At 41.5% G+C, this 22774-nt stretch overlaps 1 protein-coding gene across 2 annotated transcripts in view; it reads left to right on the top strand.

Moving 5' to 3' along the window:
• The window catches only part of LOC110956601 (phosphofurin acidic cluster sorting protein 1), a 77800-nt gene extending 55050 nt beyond the window's left edge, over positions 1-22750 (top strand). The window contains exons 6-24 of one of the 2 annotated variants that reach the window (XM_051944017.1): positions 35-126; positions 2337-2414; positions 5146-5205; positions 8527-8687; positions 9476-9569; positions 10864-10944; positions 11159-11280; positions 12225-12360; positions 12715-12819; positions 12897-13003; positions 13902-14056; positions 14226-14336; positions 15636-15738; positions 15831-15873; positions 15966-16008; positions 16091-16232; positions 17278-17516; positions 17930-18049; positions 18155-22750. In XM_051944017.1, coding sequence (XP_051799977.1) covers positions 35-126; positions 2337-2414; positions 5146-5205; positions 8527-8687; positions 9476-9569; positions 10864-10944; positions 11159-11280; positions 12225-12360; positions 12715-12819; positions 12897-13003; positions 13902-14056; positions 14226-14336; positions 15636-15738; positions 15831-15873; positions 15966-16008; positions 16091-16232; positions 17278-17516; positions 17930-18049; positions 18155-18273 — 2111 coding nt within the window. In that variant the 3' untranslated portion in view covers positions 18274-22750. Of the gene's footprint in view, positions 1-34; positions 127-2336; positions 2415-5145; positions 5206-8526; positions 8688-9475; positions 9570-10860; positions 10945-11158; positions 11281-12224; positions 12361-12714; positions 12820-12896; positions 13004-13901; positions 14057-14225; positions 14337-15635; positions 15739-15830; positions 15874-15965; positions 16009-16090; positions 16233-17277; positions 17517-17929; positions 18050-18154 lie in introns of both variants that reach the window. The other variant, XM_022202205.2, reaches the window with a different exon arrangement.
• Positions 22751-22774: the final 24 nt, after the last annotated feature.

Here is a 22774-nt window from a genome sequence, read left to right on the forward strand (position 1 = left end):
CTGTTCTTTACTCCTCTTTTTTGTGTCTCTCTAGATCGTTCCCCAGACATCGACAACTACTCTGAAGAAGAGGAAGAGAGCTATTCATCAGAGCAGGAAGGCAGCGATGACCCAATTCATGGACAGGTGTGTGATACTTTCTCTGGTCTTCTTCTGTTTTTTTGCTTGAATAAAAATTGGCTCCACATTTGTCCAAAAGTAGCTCAGTGCCCCTGAAAGAATCTTTTTCACTGTATACATGTAACATAAATTATTATTGCACATCTGAGGCCACCGCAGAAAACGTCGGTCTGCTCCGACTGTTTCTTTGCTCAAACTGAATTGGTTATTGTGTTTTGCCCCATTTTTGTCTTTTTTTTTTCCATCTCCGCTGCGGTCCTCGACTGAACAGGAGTTCACAGACAAACTGGTGTGAGCATCTGCAGAGCGCTCGTGGTTTCTGTATTGTGTTGCCTTCTGCGGCAGATTATGAGAGAAAAAAGTGACGGCTCTCAGGGGATGTGAGGGGAATCGGTGCGAGAGATTGAAAGGAGCGAACAGACAGCAGAGAGAGATAAGAAGGGAGTGAGGAGGCCAGGATGGGAAGACTGAAAGGGCTGAAGACAAAGAGAGAAAAAGGTGATGAGACAGTTCAGGGGTGAGGAGGCTGACTGAAGAGGGAAGCAATGAGCTGAGACAGGAGAGAGGGAAAGAGAGCTAAAGGTCAAAGCTGGTCTGAAGTGAAAAGTTCATTTATTTCACTTATTTACAGAGTTGCTTTTTCTGATAATACTGCCAAGGGAATAGCTGAGATCTGAGAACGGAGATGACATTGCTAAATAGAAGACAGATGGGGAAATAAACAAACATGCTTTCAACAACAGCAAACTCCAACGTTAGCCAAACTCGTTAGTAGGACGCGAGTACAAAAATTGGACTTCAGTGATTCAGTGGTTAATTAGTCAGCGAGGATGGCAAAGCTGTTACTCACAGTTTTCAGGTGCTTTGCCAAACTCTCTGTAGATTGATGATACGCCAGTTTCCTGTATCCGGGACTTGACTTTTGGGGGTTAACTTGATTTTATTTTTTCTGACATTTTCCAAACTAAGTGCTGCTAGTGTTAGATTTTAACTGCTAGTAATAAAAGATGATGCATAATAACAATGCCGATTCAGTATTTTAGATTTCTTGAGCTATTTGGGATGTTTTTGATAAAACAACATGTGACAAAATGCATAAATGTCACATTCAAATACTGATTTGTACATTAATTGCCATGGTAACAGTAGATACTTTGAGGCATTTAGGTCAACACTACTTATGTGAGATGAAAATGGAAAACATTTCTATAATAATAAACTGTCTAGCACAATTTTTCTTATTATCAGTATCATTCTTTTAAAAATATTGCATTCAAGATCACATCAATTAATACAAAAATGTACTTTGGCTCTGATGCAGCCGCCTTAATTATCTGTAATCACCAGTCTGTAGCTTCAGGCGATGTCCTGCCCACATCCCGGTATTGATTATCTGTCTCCTTGATTACTAATCATTGGTGTCAGCCCTGAAAAAAACACATTAGTTGGCCACTAGTCAGTAAACTTAACCTACCTAAGCATGGCCACACAAGGACATTAAATGATAAGTCTGGTATCTGGTGTATTTTTGCAGAAAATCACATGAAAAGACCAAAACTACCTAAAATCTATCCCTGTGTACTTTGCGACACAAACTTTATCTCTGAGAAATACAGTTTTCTGACACTATTTTTTAACAAACAAGATGATTGTATATTTGTTGAAGGCTACAGAACTGAATGTGGCATGGATTTTATAAATTACCAGGTGCAACACCGGAATGTGTTTTAGTGGCTTTTGGACAACAAAGACAGAACCTAATCCAGACTAATCCTTTAACCCTGCAGCACTCAGTAGCCCGAATAAGAGCCAAATGAAAATTCTGCTGGTGTGTTTGAAATGGCATCGGCCCGTTCTGAATCAAGTACGGCGGACTATAAATCATTTGAAAGCACAAAGCCTCACAATTCAGCGTAGATCTAGATACCAGGAACACAGCAGCAGCTGCTCTTTGTAATAAGAATGAATAAACTTTTTCTTTGTTGTCTGTATGGGTAGATGCTTGTTGGATCATTATATACTTCACATTATTTTCACTATAAGATTAAAGCTGGCTGTGAAGGTTGTCTAAGGGTTAAATCTCATGCTGTAGCTAAGCTTTAAGATACTCTTCATAGTAACTTTTCTCCTTCTTTCTGTCATTTTTGGTTTCCTTCTTGCTGTATCTGCTGCATTTCTTTCCCTCCATTTGACCCTCTTCTGTCTCCTTCTCTCAGTATCTGTACGACGAAGAAGAGGAGGTGAGGAAGAAGAAGCCGAGGCGCAAGCTCCCTTCCAATGCTGCAATTACCAGGGTATGCTAAAAAGACCTCAACTCACTCATTCATCTGTTGTTTTTTTTCTCTCTGTCTTTGGTTTTCTCTGTTTACCTGCTTCTTTGGTCTGCAGAACAAGTTGTGACAAACCTGCTTTGTTCAACGGCCCTTTTAAGTAAATTTGATTCGACTGGACTCCACAAACCTCCCGCTGTGCTGCCTTCTTGCTTTACCTCATTCAACCTCTCTTCTTATCAGCTCTCCCTCTGTTTTTCCCCTCCCTCTCTCCTCCGTCTCCTCCACAGTGTTGATTCTTCTATAAATCCATTTTCTCCTCTCTCATTCTCGATACATGTAATTTAGACCAATTTCCTGGGAGGAAAACATCGAGGCAAGTCGCCAAAAGCACCCTTTACAACACTAACCACATCCTCTGATGCATGGACACACACATGCTCACATGTACAGAGATAAACACAGCAGGGGCACCGATTATTGCGCAAAACTACCCGCAGCCATAAAAATTACAATTCAGCTGCAATTTGTCAGTCGGAAAGCAATGTATCTGGATTGTGTGTTCACCTGTAAGTGCATTTGTGTGTGTGTGCTCGAGCACGTGCGCATTTGTAGCAGCAGGAGTTTGTCTCAGCAGGTTATTAATGGGGCGCGCCTATGGAAGTCTCAGTGGGACTGTCACTGCTGCACCTCAACACCACCGCCTGTGGACAACCCACACACCAACCACCTGCACTGCTGCAGGTGGAAAATGTGCACATACTGAATTGAAGATGAACACACACTCAGAAGACCTCCTGCTCTTTGCAGCGCACACTGTCGCACACGCATATATAAACAGAAACATTTACATCCCCAGAGCCGTGCATACAGTCGACCCTCTTCACTTTCTAGCAGCAAATTAGGACAAAACCTCCAAAACACTCAGACAGCCACTTATGCTGCTGAACGCTCATGTTTTCTCATTTTTCTTTCTTTTTTTTTTAAACAGATTTTTCCCAAAAACAATCAGAAAAATTTTTTTTTTTAACTTTTTGCATGAAGTGGGTTCCCACACCTACAAATACTACTTAGTTTCCTTTCATAAAGAGAACCGCTAAACTACAGTGTTTGTACTGCAAGTTATGTTTTTTTTTTTTTTTAAATTTTATTACTTTTAAATACAGTAAATAGAAGAATGAGCTTACACAAACATTGTGAAATTTGAAATGGAAATACAAAAAATCATAGCACATGAAGATGGATGAACTCTCTGTGGCTGTTGCCATCTTGGCAGTTCCTGACTCCTGTCCACCTTGATTTTTTTTCTGCCTTAGGGTGGGTCATGGTTACAGTAGGCTAAGTAGAACATTCTAGATGTCCTTCTCCTCAGCAACATTTTCGAGCTCCTCCTGGTGGTTCCCAAAATGGTCTTAGGCCAGATGAGATATGTAATCCCTCCAGCAAGTTCAGATCTCGACACCAGGGTCTCGAGACTCGCCCTGTAAATGTCCAAAGAAAGGCATCCTGATAAGATCCCTAAACCACCTCAGCTGGCTCTTTGTGACCTGAAGTAGCAGCGACTCTGCGCCGAGCTCTTACAGGATGTCTGAGCTCCTCACCCTATCTCTACAGCTGAGCCCAACCACACTAAGAAGAAAATGAATTTTGTCTGCTTGTATCCTGGATTTCACTGTTTCAGTCTGTGCTCTTGACCATACGTGGTAAATCGAGAGCTTTGTCTTCTGGTTCAGCTCCTCTTCAACAGTCCGATACAACACCCACATTGCAGCTGGCACTGCCCTAATCCATCTGTCCATCTCACACTCTATTATTCCTTCACTTGTGAAGAAAACCCCAAGATACTCAAACTTGGGGCAGCAACTCGCCCCCAACCCAAGTCCCCAATTAATTAGCAAAGATTGACCTTTGATACTTTACTCAAAGTAAGGAGACTGGAGCCCCATCCTGAAGCCAGCCATGTGAAGGTAGCTAATTGAAGTGACATGGATGATGCTGGTATAGGTGAGGATCATGAGTGGAGCTAAGGCAGTCCATGCAAACATTTCTGGGCCATGGATTGTCCTGTGACAGTACCAACCTGTCACTTAAAGCAGCCACAACCTTGATTTTGCATCATTTCAATTGTTAATACAATTGAATAGATGAATTATATAAAAATTTCACCCATGCAAAGTTGTCATGAGCAGTAAAATTTGCTATAGAGACCAAATCTGTTTTTGTATCAGGTTGAAAACATGTTCATTTCTCCTTTTAAATGTAGGCATTTTAACACTACAGTCTATGGGGATTGACTCACTTTTGGTGCCAGCCTCAAGTGGACATTCAAGGAACTGCATTATCACTTGGAGAAAATGCCCATTTCAGGAAATTCTGTCTTCCGTTTGGAGTAATTTTGCTTGGTAAATAAATAATCCTTTGTGTTTACTCGGCAAAGAACAGGAAGTGTCGACTTAATAACCTCAATAATATAAGTGCTCTCACGTATTCAAATTTAATAACACAAGATGCAGCCTCGCTTCCAGCTCAGCACAGAAATGTCAGCGTGAATGACACTTTTCCTTTATGTGACATACAGAAATATATCCGGATGTTGTATTCATTAACTGCTGTTGTTTTGAGTCGTCAAGCGTGAAAAGTGAGCCTGCAGATTGCTGTTGTTTCCTGTCAGCACTCTCCGCCATCGTCTTCCTCATATGAACATCCATATCCTCACTGTCTGATGTTGTGCTTTTTCAATTTTCTGTCTCTGCAGCAACCCAACATCAAGCAGAAGTTTGTTGCCTTGCTGAAAAGGTTTAAAGTCACTGATGAGGTAGGTTCCTTTTTTCCACTTCTTTTTTTTTTAACTTCATTCTTCCTCCCCTTGTGGCTTTTCCCCTTCTGATCACTTATATCCCAATTCCACGCGGAGTGTGTATTTGCTTCAGAGGTGTTGTTGGAGTCAACATGTATTTCAGCTCAGCTTTGAAAACACAAAGAGATGTGTGGGAGCGATGTGGCAGAACAACTGAGATTCAGCTGGCAGCTCAAAACAACATTGTAATTTAAAATAGACCAGAGATGCGTTTAATGTCTTCATGTGCTTCTGGAGTGATTCCATCAAGAAAAGCGCGTCCTTCATCTCAAACTGCGCACACTTCTGCATCCGAGGCTGTTTGTGTGTATGTGCAAGTGTGGGTTCCTCTGTTGTTAAGCTTGTGTTTGTGTCACCGACTTTCCTCACGAATCTTAAACTTTTCCATATGTCTGTGTGCATATATGGTGCAGTGGCTGATGTTTATGCAGTTTATTACATTTGCATGAGCTTTTACCTTTTAGAATTAAACACTTAGGTATCAAAAGTATGGTGAATTCTACTGTAACTACCCTTTGTGTATGATTATTACTTTCCCATACTTACACTACTGCTCAAAAGTTTGGGATCGCTCAAACAACTTCATGTTTTCCGTGAAAACTCACACTTTTATTCATGTGCTAACATAATTACACAAGGGTTTTCTAATCATCAATTAGTCTTTCAGCACCATTAGCTAACACAATGTAGCATTAGAACACAGGAGTGATGGTTGCTGGAAATGTTCCTCTGTACCCCTATGGAGATATTCCATTAAAAATCAGCCGTTTCCAGCTTGAATAGTCATTTACCACAGTAACAATGTCTAGACTGTATTTCTGATTCATTAAATGTTATCTTCATTGAAAAAAGCAGCTTTTCACACATAAGGACATTTCTAAGTGACCCCAAACTTTTGAATGGTAGTGTATGACGAACACCATTTCCTGACAAGCATCTTGCTTGAGATTTCAGGTAATGAGATTACTGATCCCATTAATACCTTTCCTGCTATTTTCAGTCAACAGTTTTTGATGCACGGTTTGTTTTGACACTGAGCAGCGGCAATCTGGGTGTTATTTTTGTAGTTTGGATTACGTTTATGTGCATGTTTCAATTAAATGTGCCGTTTTATTACTGGAAGTGGTGTGAAGAGCCAATAATGTGATCAGTTAGTCAACCATCCTGGAATCAACTTTTCTTCTAAAATGAGCAGAATTCTTTGTATGAAGACATCACTGTAGTATCTAAGGAAATGTGACACAGTTTCCTGGAAAATCCAGATTGACTTTATTTATGTATTAATATAAATACAAATAAAGGCAGTCTGGCGTTGTGATGATAGGAGACGATTTCAAAAAGGAGGGGCTAACGAATGCAGCTTGAACGAGAAAGAACCAATCAGCGTAACACGGATGTGACGCACAAACAAATCGACCTTGAAGTCCATGTAGTCCAAACAACAATGGCATGCAGCCGAGAAAGCGTCGCGGTGAATGATTACTGCCGTTTTTGTCACAAAAATATGCGAATACATGGGGTACTCTCAAGTACAACACTTATTTTTGAAAAGACTCCTTCCGAACGATTAGCGGTGTTAGGAATAACTTTAAATCGGAGCCAAACCAAGTCGGTGCGTATGTGTAAAAGTTGCTTAAATTTACTCACACGTTTGGAACGGGATTTTCCTCTGTACAAACAATGGCAAGAAGGCGAAAGTAACGAGCCATCCACTGCCTCCTCATCGTCGGAAACGTCAAGTGAAAAGAGGCAACGACTAACGCCATCCAAAACGCCAAGAGACCACAAAAAGATTCGCTTTGGCCCCCCTCCCCCTCCCCCTCCTCCAGCATCATCTTTATGGGTAATCCAGGCGCTGAAGATGACGCAGCATTAACTCCCGCCTCCCGTGCTATGATTGGTCGTACCAAACTGTACCGGGAGGGAAACGCGATTCAATTCGCCCAATGCCAAACTGACTCCTGTATCTCCTAACATGGAGATAGGAGATTACATGGAGATTCGGTTTGGATTTTCCAAGCTAGTGACACAGTTGTTCATAGAGAGTCATTAAAAGCTGTGGGAGGCAGAAATCTGGACAAGCTCTGCCCTCTCAGGCATTTGCATGCGTTTCTTACCCTCATGCAACACCAACTCAGTCTTGCTGCCTGATACAGTAACCTTTACTAGTTGTTCATTTCAATCACATGGATTGTGTCTGTTATGTGGTGGAAGATCTATGATAATTACCGTTTTGTTTTCTTTGCAAACTTGTTAGCCTTTTTGTGCTGTTATGCAGTCCAGGCAGTTGTTTCTAATGCTGAAACAGCAACTTTTCCTGCAGGAGTTTCCCCACTGAATCAAGCTTTACACCATCAGGTCATGCATGCACATCTGCCTGTGTAGAACACCCAATAGGAGCAACTCTCGCTCCCTGAAATACCCGGGATTGGCCAAAGTCTGCCACCATGGTGATTTTTTTCAGTCTGAAAACAGAGCCAGGAGCAGATGCACACATCTAGTTTCCTCTCAGACCGCTTGAATTACAATATTCTGAAATATTATTAGGAATTTTTAAGCAGAGATGCCAACAGCGTACGTCCTACCCCAGCTTTGACTGATAAAAATAAGTGACACAACGAAAGAAACACAGATTATACTTAAACCAACAGCTTAACATAGTTTTTGAAAAGGAAACAAATATTTGTGGACATTAAGATTTAAAAAAGCCTAAAAAAGTAGCATATGCTTCTGTAATATTTGATGTAACCGGGTAGGAGCTGATTTGTTTAATCCCTTGTAATGTTACTGTAACATCAAGCATAAATGCTTACATTTTAAACTCCTAACTGGGCTACAGTATCACAGTTAAATGTGTACTCTGATAAGCAGAATTATGTGTGAGCCGACTGCCTCGCTCTGATATTAAACAGGTCACTGTGGCATGTAAACATCTCACTTGTTTCGCTTCTACTTTTCGCCGTCTGCGAAATCTCAGCCCCGCAGAGCCTTGTGGGTACGTTATTGTGTCAACAGGAAAAACTGGCAGTGAGCTGTGTTGAGTATTACTGCTGGGATCGACACATCTCTCCTCTGTACGGGAAGTTATTTGTGCTCAGTTAGAGGACGGGGAGGGTAGCTGTTGGCACAGTTTTATAGCCTCTATATGTGTGAACAGAAGTAATGGATTCAGCTAAATGCAGGGAAAGTGAAATGTAAAATGTCAAAGCTGCATAGCCAGTATCTCTTTAACTTTACGCGAGTGTGTAGGTCACCTTTTCTCCTCTGTGTCTCGTCCAGGTTGGTTTTGGCCTGGAGCATGTGTCCAGAGAGCAGATCCAGGAGGTGGAGGAGGACCTGGATGAGCTGTACGACAGCCTGGAGATGTACAACCCCAGCGACAGCGGGCCGGAGATGGAGGAGACCGACAGCATCCTCAGCACACCCAAACCCAAGCTTAGGTATCGGCACCAACGTCAGATTACGATGCACCTCACTCCCACAGACCTGCTGCTCCACCTGCACAGATATTTGCTGCTCTGTGTTCATCTACATTCAGACCCACACCGACAGGACTGGATTCTCTTCAGAAACAACTCAGAGCCCCCTCTGTTGGCCAAAACTGCTCATTACAGTCATAGATTAAAAGCTTTGCATGAGCCAGAATTAGGTCAGTTAACTCTGATCAAAATGTAGATGTAAATCAAAGCATATTTAATTTTCCTCCAAAAATATTATTGATGTTGGTTCATGAAAGAAAGTCACTTTCTTCAACTGAAATGATCGTTAGTCGCCCTCAAACTCAAAGCTGAAGTTTGTCACGATCCCGATAATTATTTTTAAAAAAGGGTTTGAAAGTGTCAGAGCTGAATGAGTCAGAAATGAATAATATATATTCATCTACACAGACAAGGAAGTGACATGCTTTAAACAGAGTGGTGAAAAAATAGCAGGTTAGCCACTTTTAAATGTTCCTAAAACTTATTTTTAGTCCTATTTGATCATTTTTTTCTGTTATATTTTGACTTGGACTGCTGTTATGTTCTTTGTTTCTTACTTTTAGCAGCTTCTAAATATAAAAAAGGCAGTTTTTATGCAAAAAACCCCCCACTTTTGGAAGGTTAAATCTTTCTTTTATAAGTGCTTGTTTGAAAAGTGAAGGCGATATATAAATAAATGTGACATATTTCCTCCTGTCATTGACATTAAGTATAAGAAAATAAGTTTTCTTTTATCTCTGCTCACTCAGGCCTTTCTTTGAGGGAATGTCTCAGTCCAGCTCACAGACGGAGATCGGCAGTCTGAACAGCAAAGGCAGTTTGGGCCGAGACACTTTCAGCCCGGTGAGTAACTCTGATCCGCAGCAGCTGCTCTGTCAGCAGGAATTTTACTTCTATGAGCTGTGAGGTGAAAACCTGAACTGTTTGAGGGGATTTTTCTTCCCTCTCCATCTTCCCCCACAGTGGAGTGTAATAAATCTTTATTACCCCCTCAGGGTGTCTGACTTTACAACCAGATGTTATTAAAACCTGCGTACAGGAGACGCGTGTTAGAGGTGCATTATACGCCTTTGACTGCATAAAACCTCTACAGCTGTTGTGCCGTGATAATGTGAGGCAGTTCCACCCATGAAAGATTTTCTATTGATAAAAGTTTTCATTACGGCCATCATTTCCTGAATGGGTCACAAGGTAAATCTGAGGAGAAGATTGTCACCAGTGTAGAAAAAGAGGCGTAAAATGTATTTCTGCTGCATCAGAGTGTTCTTCTTTTTCTTCTCCTAGTGAAAAGCATGTCAAAAAAGTGCATCTTTTATCATTTAGTTGCTGTAATTTAGTTGTTTTTGCATAATTTTGTTTAAATAATAATATTTCATGCGTCTTTGGAGACATTCCTGCAATTTCACACCTCCAAATTTAGTACTAGACAATCAATTTAGCTTTTTTTAGCCCCTACAGACTGTCACCATAACAAGAACACAATAAACTTTTAATTCTTACAGCATTCATTTATTACTAAGTACACAAAGGGCTTCATGGTCACAGTTGACAAGATAGTAAAATAGTAAAACTGTTCTCCCACAGTGTCATTGAATAGCATACAGTACCATAAAATATGTTTAGAATTCAGCATGAATGGAGCAACAAGCTTGAAAGCAACATGTGACCCTGCATTGATGTGGTAAATATCCCCAATCTAAAGCCGATGGAAATCACCACAGCAGGGAAGCAGACTGCAGATGTAAAATTTTCAGAACTGTTTCACACTAGCATTTTCCTTAATGGAGCAGAAATCCAATAACTCTTTGACAGTCACCATCTGCTGAATAAAAAGTGTTTAATCACGCTGGGCTCAATGGATTTCACTGGATGTCTGCACCGCATTCACACACAAGCAGCAGCGGTTAGTTCTTCCTTGTGTTGGTGCGTTTCTGTTCAGGAGAAAAGGCAAGTTCATCGGGTTTATTTGTGCAAATAAAACTAACATCCTCTGGCGATCGCTGCTGCTGCTGTCTTAGGTTGGTTATGTCTTCTCCCTAAAGCCGAGCACTGTGGCTGCATCTGTTCTTAGTATTTACTGAAGCTCGAGTCTCATTAAGCCTGTAGACTGACTGCCGCTGCCTCGTCTTCCCAGCAGGGGGAGCAGCCTCCGCTAGAGAAGATGAAACCCTCCCGCAGCCGCAACCTGGATGACGTCCCGTCTGAGACCGACACGCTGGTACGACCGATTTGTGTTTACGAGTGTCGGCGTGTAAAAGAGGGAGAGTTAATGTTGTGCTGAGATCGTTGTTAATATCAGTGTGAGGACGTTTCACTGCCATCTGTGCTGTAAGTGAGACAGATTGAGAAACACAAAGTGGATCGTCGGAGAAGATGGCTTTCCGATTGCCACTATCTCCTTTCTTTGACACGGACTGTCTGTCTTTGTGCAGGAGCTAACAGACCAGGAGCTGTTTGCTGAGGTGGGCCCCTGCATCACAGTGTCTGTGGCCGAGAAACCCCGTACACCCCTGAAGAGCAGCAAAAGTGAAACCCAGCCCATGGCTTCACCAAGGTGACACATCATTCTAATTTAAAACACTTTATTTTATTGCCATTGATGTTAATAGCCATGAATTTTGTTGACCACGCAGTTGGACTCTTGGTTGTTGCAGATCTTTGTCACTATATGATAGATTTAAGATTGGAAAATATGAGAAGGAAAGCTGAATTTAGTATCAAATACATGCTCATTTTATAGAGATGTAGCTCCAAAATTAATAATAATGACCACTTGTTTTTAGGACTGATGTCTACTTATACTTCTGCATCTTTGCTCTTCAAAATGTGAAATGCTTCATTAACATGTTTTGTGTTTTACCCTCTTTCAGCTCGCGGTTTTGGTTTTGCATCCTGCAAGTTTACTGTTTCAATTTAGTCTCAACATTCTAGAATATTCAGCACACTTTCCATTACCTGTCCATAGTTATAAAAACTGCAACAGATATTTCCCTTAGCAGTTGGTGGAGACCAAAAGTGAGCCAAAAACAAACTGAATATGAGTCAAAAACTAATATTTCCCTTTAGCCTGCCAGATATGTAAAGGATTTCCTGACACATTTCTTGTAACAAGTAAATCAGCTGAAGCATGCTAGCACTCAAAGGTTTGGACGCACCTTCTCATTTAATGGTTTTTATTGAATTATTTTCTGCATTATAGATTAATACTGACATCAAAACTATAAAAGAATACAAATGGAACTATGTCGTAAACAAAAAAGTGTTTATATTCAGTCTACAATGTAAAAAATAATACAAATAAATAAAAAGCATTGAATAAGGATGTGTGTCCAAACTTTTGACTGGTAGTGTAGGTTTTAAATCCACTGACTGAAGGGAAATCAATGGGCTGTCATCTTATCATTGCATCTTTTGCCGATCTTTTTCCGCTGTTTTGCAAAATCCTGGGATGCATCATTTATTTTGAGCACGTTTTGAACTCGTTATCTTTGTTCCCAGATTGGACGGAGGCCACACGCCCAGACAGAAGCGCAGCAGCACTCCGATGAAGGAAAGACAGCTTTCCAAACCTCTCAGTGAGCGAACCAACAGCTCAGACTCTGAGAGATCCCCAGAGCTGGGACACACCACACCGGTGAGTGGAATGAAAGGCTGTAAATCTCAGTTAGACTGAGAATTTTAATGACTAATTCTTTCCAGGATTTTAACATAAGCTATGCCATGGTTTCAGCCTTGCATACAAAAATAAACCCGCATGTTGCGGTATTCCCACAGAGGGATTTACACATAAAAACAGCTCCCTTTGTTCTCTGCTCGCTCCTACCCACTTTGCTCAAAGTAAAAAAAAAAAAATAAACACATGCGTTCTGATAATGTATGACTCGCCTGGAGCTCAGAAATGAATTATTTATGTGCTGATGAGTCATCTGAAGAGTAAATGTGTTGCTGTGGGGGGATTTACGGACTCAGTGTGTGTTTGTGTGTGAAGGTCCTGAGGAAGGCGGTGTACGATCAGCTGAATCAGATTCTGTTGTCGGACTCGGCGCTCCCAGAGAGCCTCATCCTGGTCAACGGCACAGACTGGCAGGGGCAGGTGAGGGTCACAGCTTTCAGCATTTGGAGGGCCATTTTCAACACGCATCTCACTTTCTGTGCGTTTGTGTGCCGCAGTATGTTGCAGAGCAGCTCCAGGTACAGAGACACCCGGTGGTCTGCACATGTTCGGCCGCTGAGATCCAGGCGGTGCTGTCGGCTGTGCTCACTCGCATCCAGAAATTGTGAGTTTTTTTTCTAATACGCACCAACAAAGACACAAACACATTCTGAGTTAGCGGGATGACTCATCTTCGTAGCCTTTTTTTGTGCTCTTGGCCTCGTTTTCCGTCTCTCTCCTCCATCCAGTGCGTCTTTCCTCTTCTTCCTCTTTTCCCCTGTGACTTTACTTCTGTGTATTTCAAAATAAAACTTCAAATATCCCCCTTATCTCTCCCTCTGTCCCCTTTGTTTGCCTTTCCAATGTGCTCCATTGGTATTGCATTTGCCAGAACATATAACAGAATAGACAATAAATAAACACATAAGCAGTGGTGGTTATGATACCAACTGGGTATATAAGAAAAGAATCATAAACAATAAATATTAAAGAGTTCAGATACATTCAGAGTTTGGTTTCATGCAGAAGAGTGAAAAAAAAAGCATCATTAGTCAGGGTCATAAATTTAGAATCTTTATATTTAAATAGCGAAATATTGAAAGAGTAAATTAATTAGTCAAGCTGTTAATTTTTTATTAAGGAAAAATATTTTCAGCTGTTCAAATGTAAGAATTTGCTTTTTTCTCAGTTTTGTATGAATTAAAAGTGAATAAGTTTGGGTTTTACGCACTTGGTTTGACAAAAGAAGAAATCTTGAGGACTGGGAATTTGAGAGACATTTGTTTTTGTTTTTGGACATTTTTCTGGCTACATTAGGAAAGTAGATCTCTGTGTCATTGTCTTCCTGTCAGTGCTTACAGATACATGTATGTTTTCGTATTTGAATCTGCAGGTCATGGTCATTCTAAATTTGGTTGAATTTTTTTTCATTTTCCCATCAATTCAATTTGTCATTTGGCGTTCTGATGGTTCCACATCCACACAGGGCTAACACCCTCCTCTCTCTCTCTTTGTCCCTGCAGCTGTAACTGTAACTCGTCCATGCCCAGAGCGGTGAAGGTGGCGGCGGTCGGCAGCCAGAGCTACCTGGGAGCCATCCTGCAGTTCTTCGTCACTCAGCTCGCCAACAAGACGTCCGACTGGCTCAACCACATGCGCTTCCTGGTGGTGCCTCTGGGTAAGAGCTTCTGTCTCCATGGCGATTAAGAAGCAGATTGTGGCAAGGTTGTATTACTCTGTGGGAAGAGGCTGTACGCTCATTTCAGACGCACGCCTTTTGGGTTTTTGCAAATACACTTTCAGGCTGACACTCTCTGTCTTGACGTTTCCTACATCTTCTCCATCAGGCTCTCATCCTGTTGCGAAGCACATTGGCGCCCTTGACAACCGCTACAGCTCCTCCTTCCTGGACGGGGCTTGGAGGGACGTGTTCAGCCGCTCTGAGCCGCCACAGACAGGTATCACCCGTTTTAACAACACATGCAACCTTCTCCTTCCAAACTGCTTCAACACAGACGCATTTTTACTCCACCAAGGAGTCCAAGCGGAGTTATTTGGCAATCGACGTACGTTTGTTTGTCTGTTTATCTGTCTGTAAGCAACATTACTCAAAAATGGGCTAACGGATTGGAATGAAATTTTCAGGGGAGGTCAAAAATGACACAAGGACCAACTAATTCGATTTTGGCAGTGATGCGGCTTATATTTTTAAAAGATTTCTGTATCATTGTGAGATAGCGGCATGTAGGGCTGGGCGATAAATCGAATTAATTCCATTAATTCACCTTTTTAAAACCTGACGATTTGAAAATTTGCCAAATCGTAAAATCGAGGCGAGCCTAAATATATAACAAGATTCTTCTTCTGCCTTTCACGACTTGTGCCCTGGTGTTTGCTTCCACCTCTCATCTCCTTCCGCCAAAACACTCACACCCCCGTCATGGCGGACAGAACAGCAGACGAAGAGTTGGTCGCGAGAAAAGGGCCTCATGTTACATCGATTATATGGAAGTGGTTCGGCTTTGACAAGACTGACACAGAGCAAACTACAGTCATGTGCAAGGTTTGCAAAAGTACTGTGAAAACGAAGAGTAGCAGCACAACTAACCTCTTTCAGCACCTCCGGCAGAGGCATCCTAAAGAATGGGAAGAGTGCTCGCAGCTACGGGAGTGCGGCATGGCTAGCACTAGCCATAGCAAACAGACCGCAAAGAAACAACAAAAATCAATTAAAATCATAATCGTCCAAAATGACTAAAAACAATCGAGATTTTATTTTTTGGTCATATTGCCCAGCCTTAGCGGCATGATGTCACTGTAGCTACAACAACAAATGAACACTACATCAGCTGCCTGCTGACGATCACATGACTGCGATCCTACTACAAATCGACCATTGAGGACTTGTCAGGACTTATCCATTAATAATGATGCAATGAAGAATTGATTAAATTGTGGGGGTGTTTCCGAGTCCCGTCAATTCCCGCCGCCCGCTACATATTTAGATCACGCGATTCGGAATCCGTACATAACATACACATGCATAACACACGCCTGTGCTCAGCACAAGGTCATTTTGTTTGTGAGTACATCTATATTAAATGGCCACATTCTATAGTGCCGTGATTTCTGCCACAAATTTTTTTAAAGATTTCAGCTATCAGAAATGATATGACTGAGCAGTTATGACAGACTGCTGTGCTCTCAGAGTGTTTTTCTTGTTTCATTTTCTGATTTTTTTTTTTCCTCACCTCCAGACCAGCTGGATGTAGCGGGGAGAATCTCCCAGTACATCAGTGGAGCCACAGTCACTCACCAGCTGCCCATCGCCGAGGCCATGCTCACCTGCAAACACAGGACGTGAGTGTCGAAGCTGACAAACGCATCACATCACGGGCTGGAATTTACTCTTTGGGTTGTGCTAATAACTTCCGTTGTTTCTCCTCCTCCAGGCGAGATGAAGACTCCTACCAGAAGTTCATTCCTTTTATTGGGGTGAGAATTTACTCTGAGAGACGGAATCGCCAACAGTTGCTTCTCCTGCTCGTCGTGAAAACAGTTTGCTGATATGTTTTCTTGTTTTCCAGGTGGTGAAGGTTGGCCTGATCGAGTCTGGTCCGTCTCCAGCAGGTGAGTGTTTGGAGACGAGTTGAAACGGAGCACTGGGTTTGATTTAATTCAGCCTTAAACCATGATATGTTCTTCTACTCAGGAGATGCAGAGGAGGGCGTGGCAGTGAGCTTGGCCGTCCCCTCCACATCTCCCCCATCCCACGGCTCCCCCACAGGGATGATCAAAGAGACAGCCACACCCCCCTCCTCACCCTCTATGGGCAGCGTCCTCACAGTACAGGGGTGAGACTTGTTTTTTTGGTCTGTATTTTCTACAGTTTTCAGATTTCTGTATTGATTTGATCCTTTCACCTGTAGAATACCTCTAAAAGTTCTAAAATGTTGATTTACAAAAAAAACAAAACAGCATAAGAATTAATTACTTATTTATCCATGTGGAATTTCTATTTTCATCGTGCAAGTCGGTGAAATATGGCTTACACTCTGAGGTAAAACCACAGTTATTGGATTATGTTGTATGCTTTGGGTGTAAAAATCATGTTTTGCACAAGAAATCCCAACTGCAGCTGTCAGCAAAACATGGAGTTGTTGCAGAGGTATTAACGCCTTTAAAGCTTCTGTCTGTATTTGTTTTACTAGCAAAAAGCAGGGAGTTGCATATGTTTGACTGGGATCCGGGCAAAACATGAGGGACTGTTTGAATCAGATGGTTTTTGCTCTGCCTGCTACAGTCCCTCTCTGGAAAGCCACAAAGACAGCAGTCGATCTGCTTTTACATCACAGCTGAATTTCAATGAATAATTCGAGGTCAGGCGCTGCAGAGGAAGAACCAGGGTTTGTTGTAAGGCACAATTCATACATTAAAGGCCATTTTAAAGTGCTTTGCATAGTGCATTAAAAGGTTTTAAAAAGAAAGATGAGCAGCATAAAAACATTCAAAAGGTTTAAAACAAAATTGCAATTGTAAAAGTGGTACATAAATAAAAAGCAGAGAAAAAAAAGAACAGTCTTTAAAAACAAAGAAAGAAAGCAAGCAGACAAATGAATAGGATGAATCCTCTTGGTGGCTCAGCAACTTATCTGGATAAAGAGAGATTAAAAAGCACGGCTTCTCTCATGAATAGACTAGAGCAGAGGAGTGATGACCTGAAAGAACTCCTCTGTAACATCCTTCTGTTTGCTCTGTGGAAACCTAAAACTACAGAAAATGTAGCAAGAATCTGTAACTATCTGAACCACCCAGGACACTCAGTCGGTAGGGAGAATGCAATCATTTTCAGTATCGGCTGGATTCTCGTGTTGTTTATGAACATGTGTCTGTCCACAGGAGCCCCAGCATGTCTCACGGCGTGGACGCCATCGGCCTGCAGGTGGATTACTGGCTGGCCTCTCTGGCGGAGAAGCGCCGGGAAGGCGAGCGGCGCGACACGGGCTGCAAGAACACGCTGAAGAGTGCCTTCCGCTCGCTGCAGGTCAGCAGGCTGCCAGGAGGAGGCAGCAGCGATCCGCAGGCGCAGGTCAGCACCATGGCCATGACGGTGGTCACCAAGGAGAAGAACAAGAAAGGTGAGCCGAGGATCCGTCCACAAAATTAAGACATTAGTTTGACTGTGTGGTGCCACCTTCAGTTTGGTGAGACGACATGTTCCATATGTCTTGTTCCGTCCACCTGCAAATAATAAAACCAAAATTCATGTTTTTCAAGCATTGCATGTTATCTCTGGAAGTCAGTTTTTAATTTGGAACACTTCTATACCGTTTATTTAAATCATCCTATAATAATTAGTTTTCAGAAAGCAAAAAAAGCTAAAATTGACGGTAAATTTGATTGTTGTTGAGTTGTTTTGACCCCTGAAATGGTTTTTGATCTTAGAATTACAAATAAATTATCCAGTGGTACACTGACCAGATCAATATGTCATGTTCTATCCCTTATTACACTCTCATATTTATCTGTTTTCCCCTCATCATCCCTTCAGTTCCCACCATCTTCCTGGGAAAGAAGCCCAAAGAGAAGGATGTGGACTCCAAGAGCCAGGTCATTGAAGGCATCAGCCGACTCATCTGCTCTGCCAAGCAGCAACAAACCATCCTGAAAGGTAACATGAGCCATCAGGAGGCTTTATTTCATTCACTGCTGTACACCGTCCCAGTTTTATTTCCCTGTCAGGCTGTTACTCAGCTCAGTTTTTGTGCCTCCTCAGTGTCCATAGATGGCGTCGAGTGGAATGATGTTAAGTTCTTCCAGCTGGCCGCCCAGTGGCCCACTCACGTCAAATACCTGCCTGTCGGACTTTTCGGCTACAGCAAACCTCCCTCTTAGGGCTGACCTCTCTGACCCCGACCTGACCTACGACGCTCCTCGATCCTGTCACATCTTTGCGCACAGACGCCGCCCCTTAGAGCCGAGAGAAGACGTCAGGCGGCTGGATTATCTCCATTCTTTAATTTCATTTTAGCCGTCTTGTTTCTCTTTGGGGAGGAGGAGGAGGAGGGTGGTGCTGGGGTGCAGCGCTGTTACTAGTCACTTTAATGCCCCTTATTGCGTGTCTGTGTGTGCAGTGAGTGTGCATGCACACGTGAATGTACAGTATGTGTGTTTATGTGAGTGTGTGTGTGTGTTTACAAGGGGGTTACAGCACAAGTTTATTAGCTAACTGCCATTTCCGTTCTATGGAATGCAACAGCATGCAACAAGTCACCGTTTTCAAGCCCTTACAGTCCGACCCTCAAAACTCTGACCCCTTCAAAGCCACCGCAAGATCCGATCCACACGTGCATGCTCCTGACTAGCAGATACACCACTCATGTGCCACAAACAGTAACTCAAAACAAACAGCCATGCAACAGGGCTTCGGTGTTTGCATGAGCCAGTAAAAACACAAACAGAAGTCTCCTCCGCTCACAAAATGCAGTCAAACAAAAGGCCGCCGTGTTGTGAAATTTTCCCGCGAAACAAACTCCCCTCAAAGCAGACCCTTTCATTTTGATTTTATTAATTTCAAGGGCTTCCATGTAACAGTTTTAAATATTTTCTCTGTACCAAAATGAGTCATTTGGATGTCTTAATGCCAAACAAAAATGAAAAAAATATACAAATAAATGGGAAGTGTCTTTATTTTAATTGTACTCGCGTGAAAAATAGTAAAAACCTTCCCTTTAAAGCTGTTTTGTGATGCATAGTGTATGTTATTGTGAAGAGTTCCAAGATTTCAGGGCAGGAGCTACTATAATGTGCAGATTTCTTTTTTCTTCATTTGCTATGCACTTATGAATGCGGATTACTGGCGAAAATAAATCAACTCCCTTAACAGCAGATCCAAATAAATATGCAACCAGAAATGTTTAAGAAGTCCAAAACTCAGCAGCATTGATTGGAATAAGATGGGGAAAGCGTGTTTTTATCCCTGATTAAATTCTGCTTTTCTATGAGTACCTATACAGTAAGAATGGGAGTTAATTGCCCACAATGAAGCACAATGTCGCCAGTTTGAAAACCCTGAAAACCCTCACTTTGTCGGCAACAGACTGGCAGCTTTCTTTTCGGTGAAAACAGCAGACCTGGTCGAAGTTGACGTTCTTTGAGCCATTCCCTTTTTCAGTTTCGCCTCCTTAAATAACCATTTAACCAGGAAGCAGTCGGGTTGGTTATTTTGGCACAGGTGTGCTTCGTGCTTTTCCGTAGGATGTCGTGAGGTGATTCGTGAGTGTACAGTGACAAGTGTGTGAGTGTACGTGGTGAAATCAATGTAATGTGGTCAGAAACTTTGAAAAAAAAAATCACTTAAGGGGAGAAATAGTTTTTCTACTATGTGACAGAGGGCATGCAATTGGTGTGTGAGTGTGTGTGTGTGTGTTGACACTGATGTGTTCTTCAATATCACTGATTAGGGCTGTGAAAGCTGCAGTGTTCACTTTGTAGGCTGGCACAAGGAGAACTACATTGCAATTTAACTTCAAGTTTAAAGGAAAAATGAAATATTTAAGCTCAACTTTGGTGCAAATTTTATAATAATTGGGTCAAAACAAGCCTGTGCAGCTCCGCCTTGTGTCGCCTGCATCGTAACATTCTCCATCTCCGGTGAAGTATTTGCAAAATAGTCTCTTTTTAAATAGTGTTAATGCCAATGCCTTGATTTAAAAGCTGTTTGTTTGAAGATAGGTTAGAGGATTTTTTTTTTTCCTTCCTGTGTCAATGTTCCAGTGTTACAGTTGTGAGTCAAGCAGCACGTCTCATTTTTCTGCACCTGTTACACGAGGTTTCACACTGAAGGCTTTCAAGCTGCCTGCTGGTTTGTTGCCTCTCCGTTTGGTTAACAGCTCGACTGTCACCGCCGAGCAAACACTGGTGGATTTGAAGCATCCAAAGTTCCAAATATGTGAATGTATTGAACTTAGTTTACATGTTCTTTGTGAGTTTTTTTTTTTGAGATGAAAATAAAGATGACAGAATTTTAGAAAGCTCCTCTGCAGACATTTTCAAGTCTGTGTGAGCACTTTTCTGACTAAATGACCACCAAAAAAAAAACAACCTTTTGAACACAGCCCTCATGAAACCTTCAGTGTTTTTCCTAAAGAAGGGCTAGACTGATACAGAGGCTGGGTTTTAATTGTTCCTCGATATCAGTGAGTGTTGATGTACTGTAGTTTGATAAAGAAGTAGCTCGATCCAATCTAATAACGGGAGGTTTCGATCACAAATTACCTACCTGTGAAAATACTGGCAGAAAATTCAACTTGAGACCTTTTGGTACTGCTTTAGAATATTGTACTAACAAAGGTTTTTTTTTAATTTGTCGCTAATTACTTTCATCGGTATCAATAAATCTTTTAAATGAGTAAGTGATACATGAAGGAAAACAGATTTGTCAGTGGGGTCCCTCTGGTTCTTTTATAATGCATTTACAGTTTGTTTTTAAAGCTGCCATTATCAACATTTTATTGGTGACTTCAGTATGTGGAATTTGAAGGGGGTTCTTTGCAGGTTAAAAAAAAAAGAAAAACTACTCATATGTTCCTCTCAGCTCTACAGAGCATGTTGGTGTCTTTAAATCTGTTGTTTTGGCATCAGGGGCTTCAGCTTCAATTGAATTTGCTCATATTGCGTCACTTTTTATTACTTTAAGCAAAATACAAGCAGCCAGATGGTGAAAATAGAGAAGGCCAAGTTGGTGGAGACCAAAACCGAGTAAAAATTGGGCTGAATTTTTAACTTTATTTCCGCAGATGAACACAATCACAGCTCCAAAAGTAATCATTGTACTTGATGTTTGCTATAAGATTCACCAACAATTGTTTCTTGAAATTCTGACATTGTATTTTCACCGTGTTGTTGCTGCCCCCGTGTGGCCAAGAAATTCAAGTCATAATGCTTTTTTACGATCATTATAATGTTGGCGCGGATGTTGTAATGACAATACAGACTGTATAGTACAAAATTAAATCTAAATGTATGTTGTAAATGAACCAGAGGGATCCTTCACCAAAATCTGGCAACCCAAAATGTAACTTTCTGCATTCTAATAGCTTTTTGCCAATCTGCTATCCTGTGTATAAAATTGAAACTTTATAAAATCAAGGTGACTTGTAAGCTTTTTTTTTTTTTAAAGTTATTGTAAAAGGTTGTTGTATTCTTAAATTTGAGAAATGATCCAAAATGTATACAACATTTGGAAAGAAAGCTTCAACTTTTTTACTAAAATCGTAGAAGATCTAGCCTCCACTGACACACGATGATCTTTGCCTTGTGGCGTTGACAAACTGTTGCAATCGTGATTTCCTAAATTGTATAAAATCGTGATTTATTGACGTCGCTTTTGCACCCAAAGAGGAGGTAGATAGAAATGAAATATATTCCGCTTAATGAGAATCACTGCCAAATCTAAAATGTGACAAAATTATTGCATTAAACCAGATCTGCAGGTTTTTGGAGTGCTGATGAGTGCAAACACATTACCAACAAAGTGATCCTTGTTTTAAAGTCGTCATTTCAATGTTTGGAGGAACTGAACGCATCACAGTCGCATTCTGCAGCTTTTTCCACCTTAAAACCACATTTTCCTCTCATTCTTACCAGTTCCATTTTTCCCTGCAGTGTCTTAGAAGATGCCGGTTGTTCTGTATGCGAGTCTTAAACTTGTTGCCGTGTGTTTTTCTTACCTGTACCTCTGTACCCGTGTTGACCTGTGTTTGTGACGCTGTAATGATGGTTCCTCTGTCCTTGACTAGTCGTGGTTAGAGATTAGGAGCTGTTCGGTCAATCAATAATCTCCGTCAGTGATCAGCAGTGTCTTTTCTCTCCGCCGTCCTCAGAAATATGTCCCTCTGATGATGAGAGAGTCTTCTTCACCAGGCTTCCACAAGCTCGCCCTTCTAAAAACAAACAAACAAAAAAAACGTCCCCATTCCCTCACAGCTTGTAAATTTGCCATCTGTCCTCGTGGGAACGGGATTTGCCTGAGAACGCAGTAGTTTCTGCTCAGAGCAGAGCATCCAGAGCTTGTGGACTTGTGGAGAGTAATTTGCACATGCCATCGTCTCTTCAGCAGCAGTCTTGAGCTTTTTTTTTTTGCCTTTTGCCTATAACAATAATTATAATAAGCAAACTATGACGCTTGTACATATCAGATAGTACTTGTTATATTGTATTCTAGTTCTTTTGTTTAGTTTTTCTTAATTTGACATGTTTTGTAGTACTGCTTTTTCATGATTACGTTTGTCAATCAAACAGATGTGGGATGAAAAGTGGAAGTGTTCATTGTTTCATTTGTTTTTTAAAATAAAAATATTCCTGATTTGTAGTGCGGTCTCCTGTTTTTGAACTG

The sequence above is a fragment of the Acanthochromis polyacanthus genome, chromosome 23 (assembly GCF_021347895.1).
Source record: "Acanthochromis polyacanthus isolate Apoly-LR-REF ecotype Palm Island chromosome 23, KAUST_Apoly_ChrSc, whole genome shotgun sequence".
Lineage (NCBI taxonomy): Eukaryota > Metazoa > Chordata > Actinopteri > Pomacentridae > Acanthochromis > Acanthochromis polyacanthus.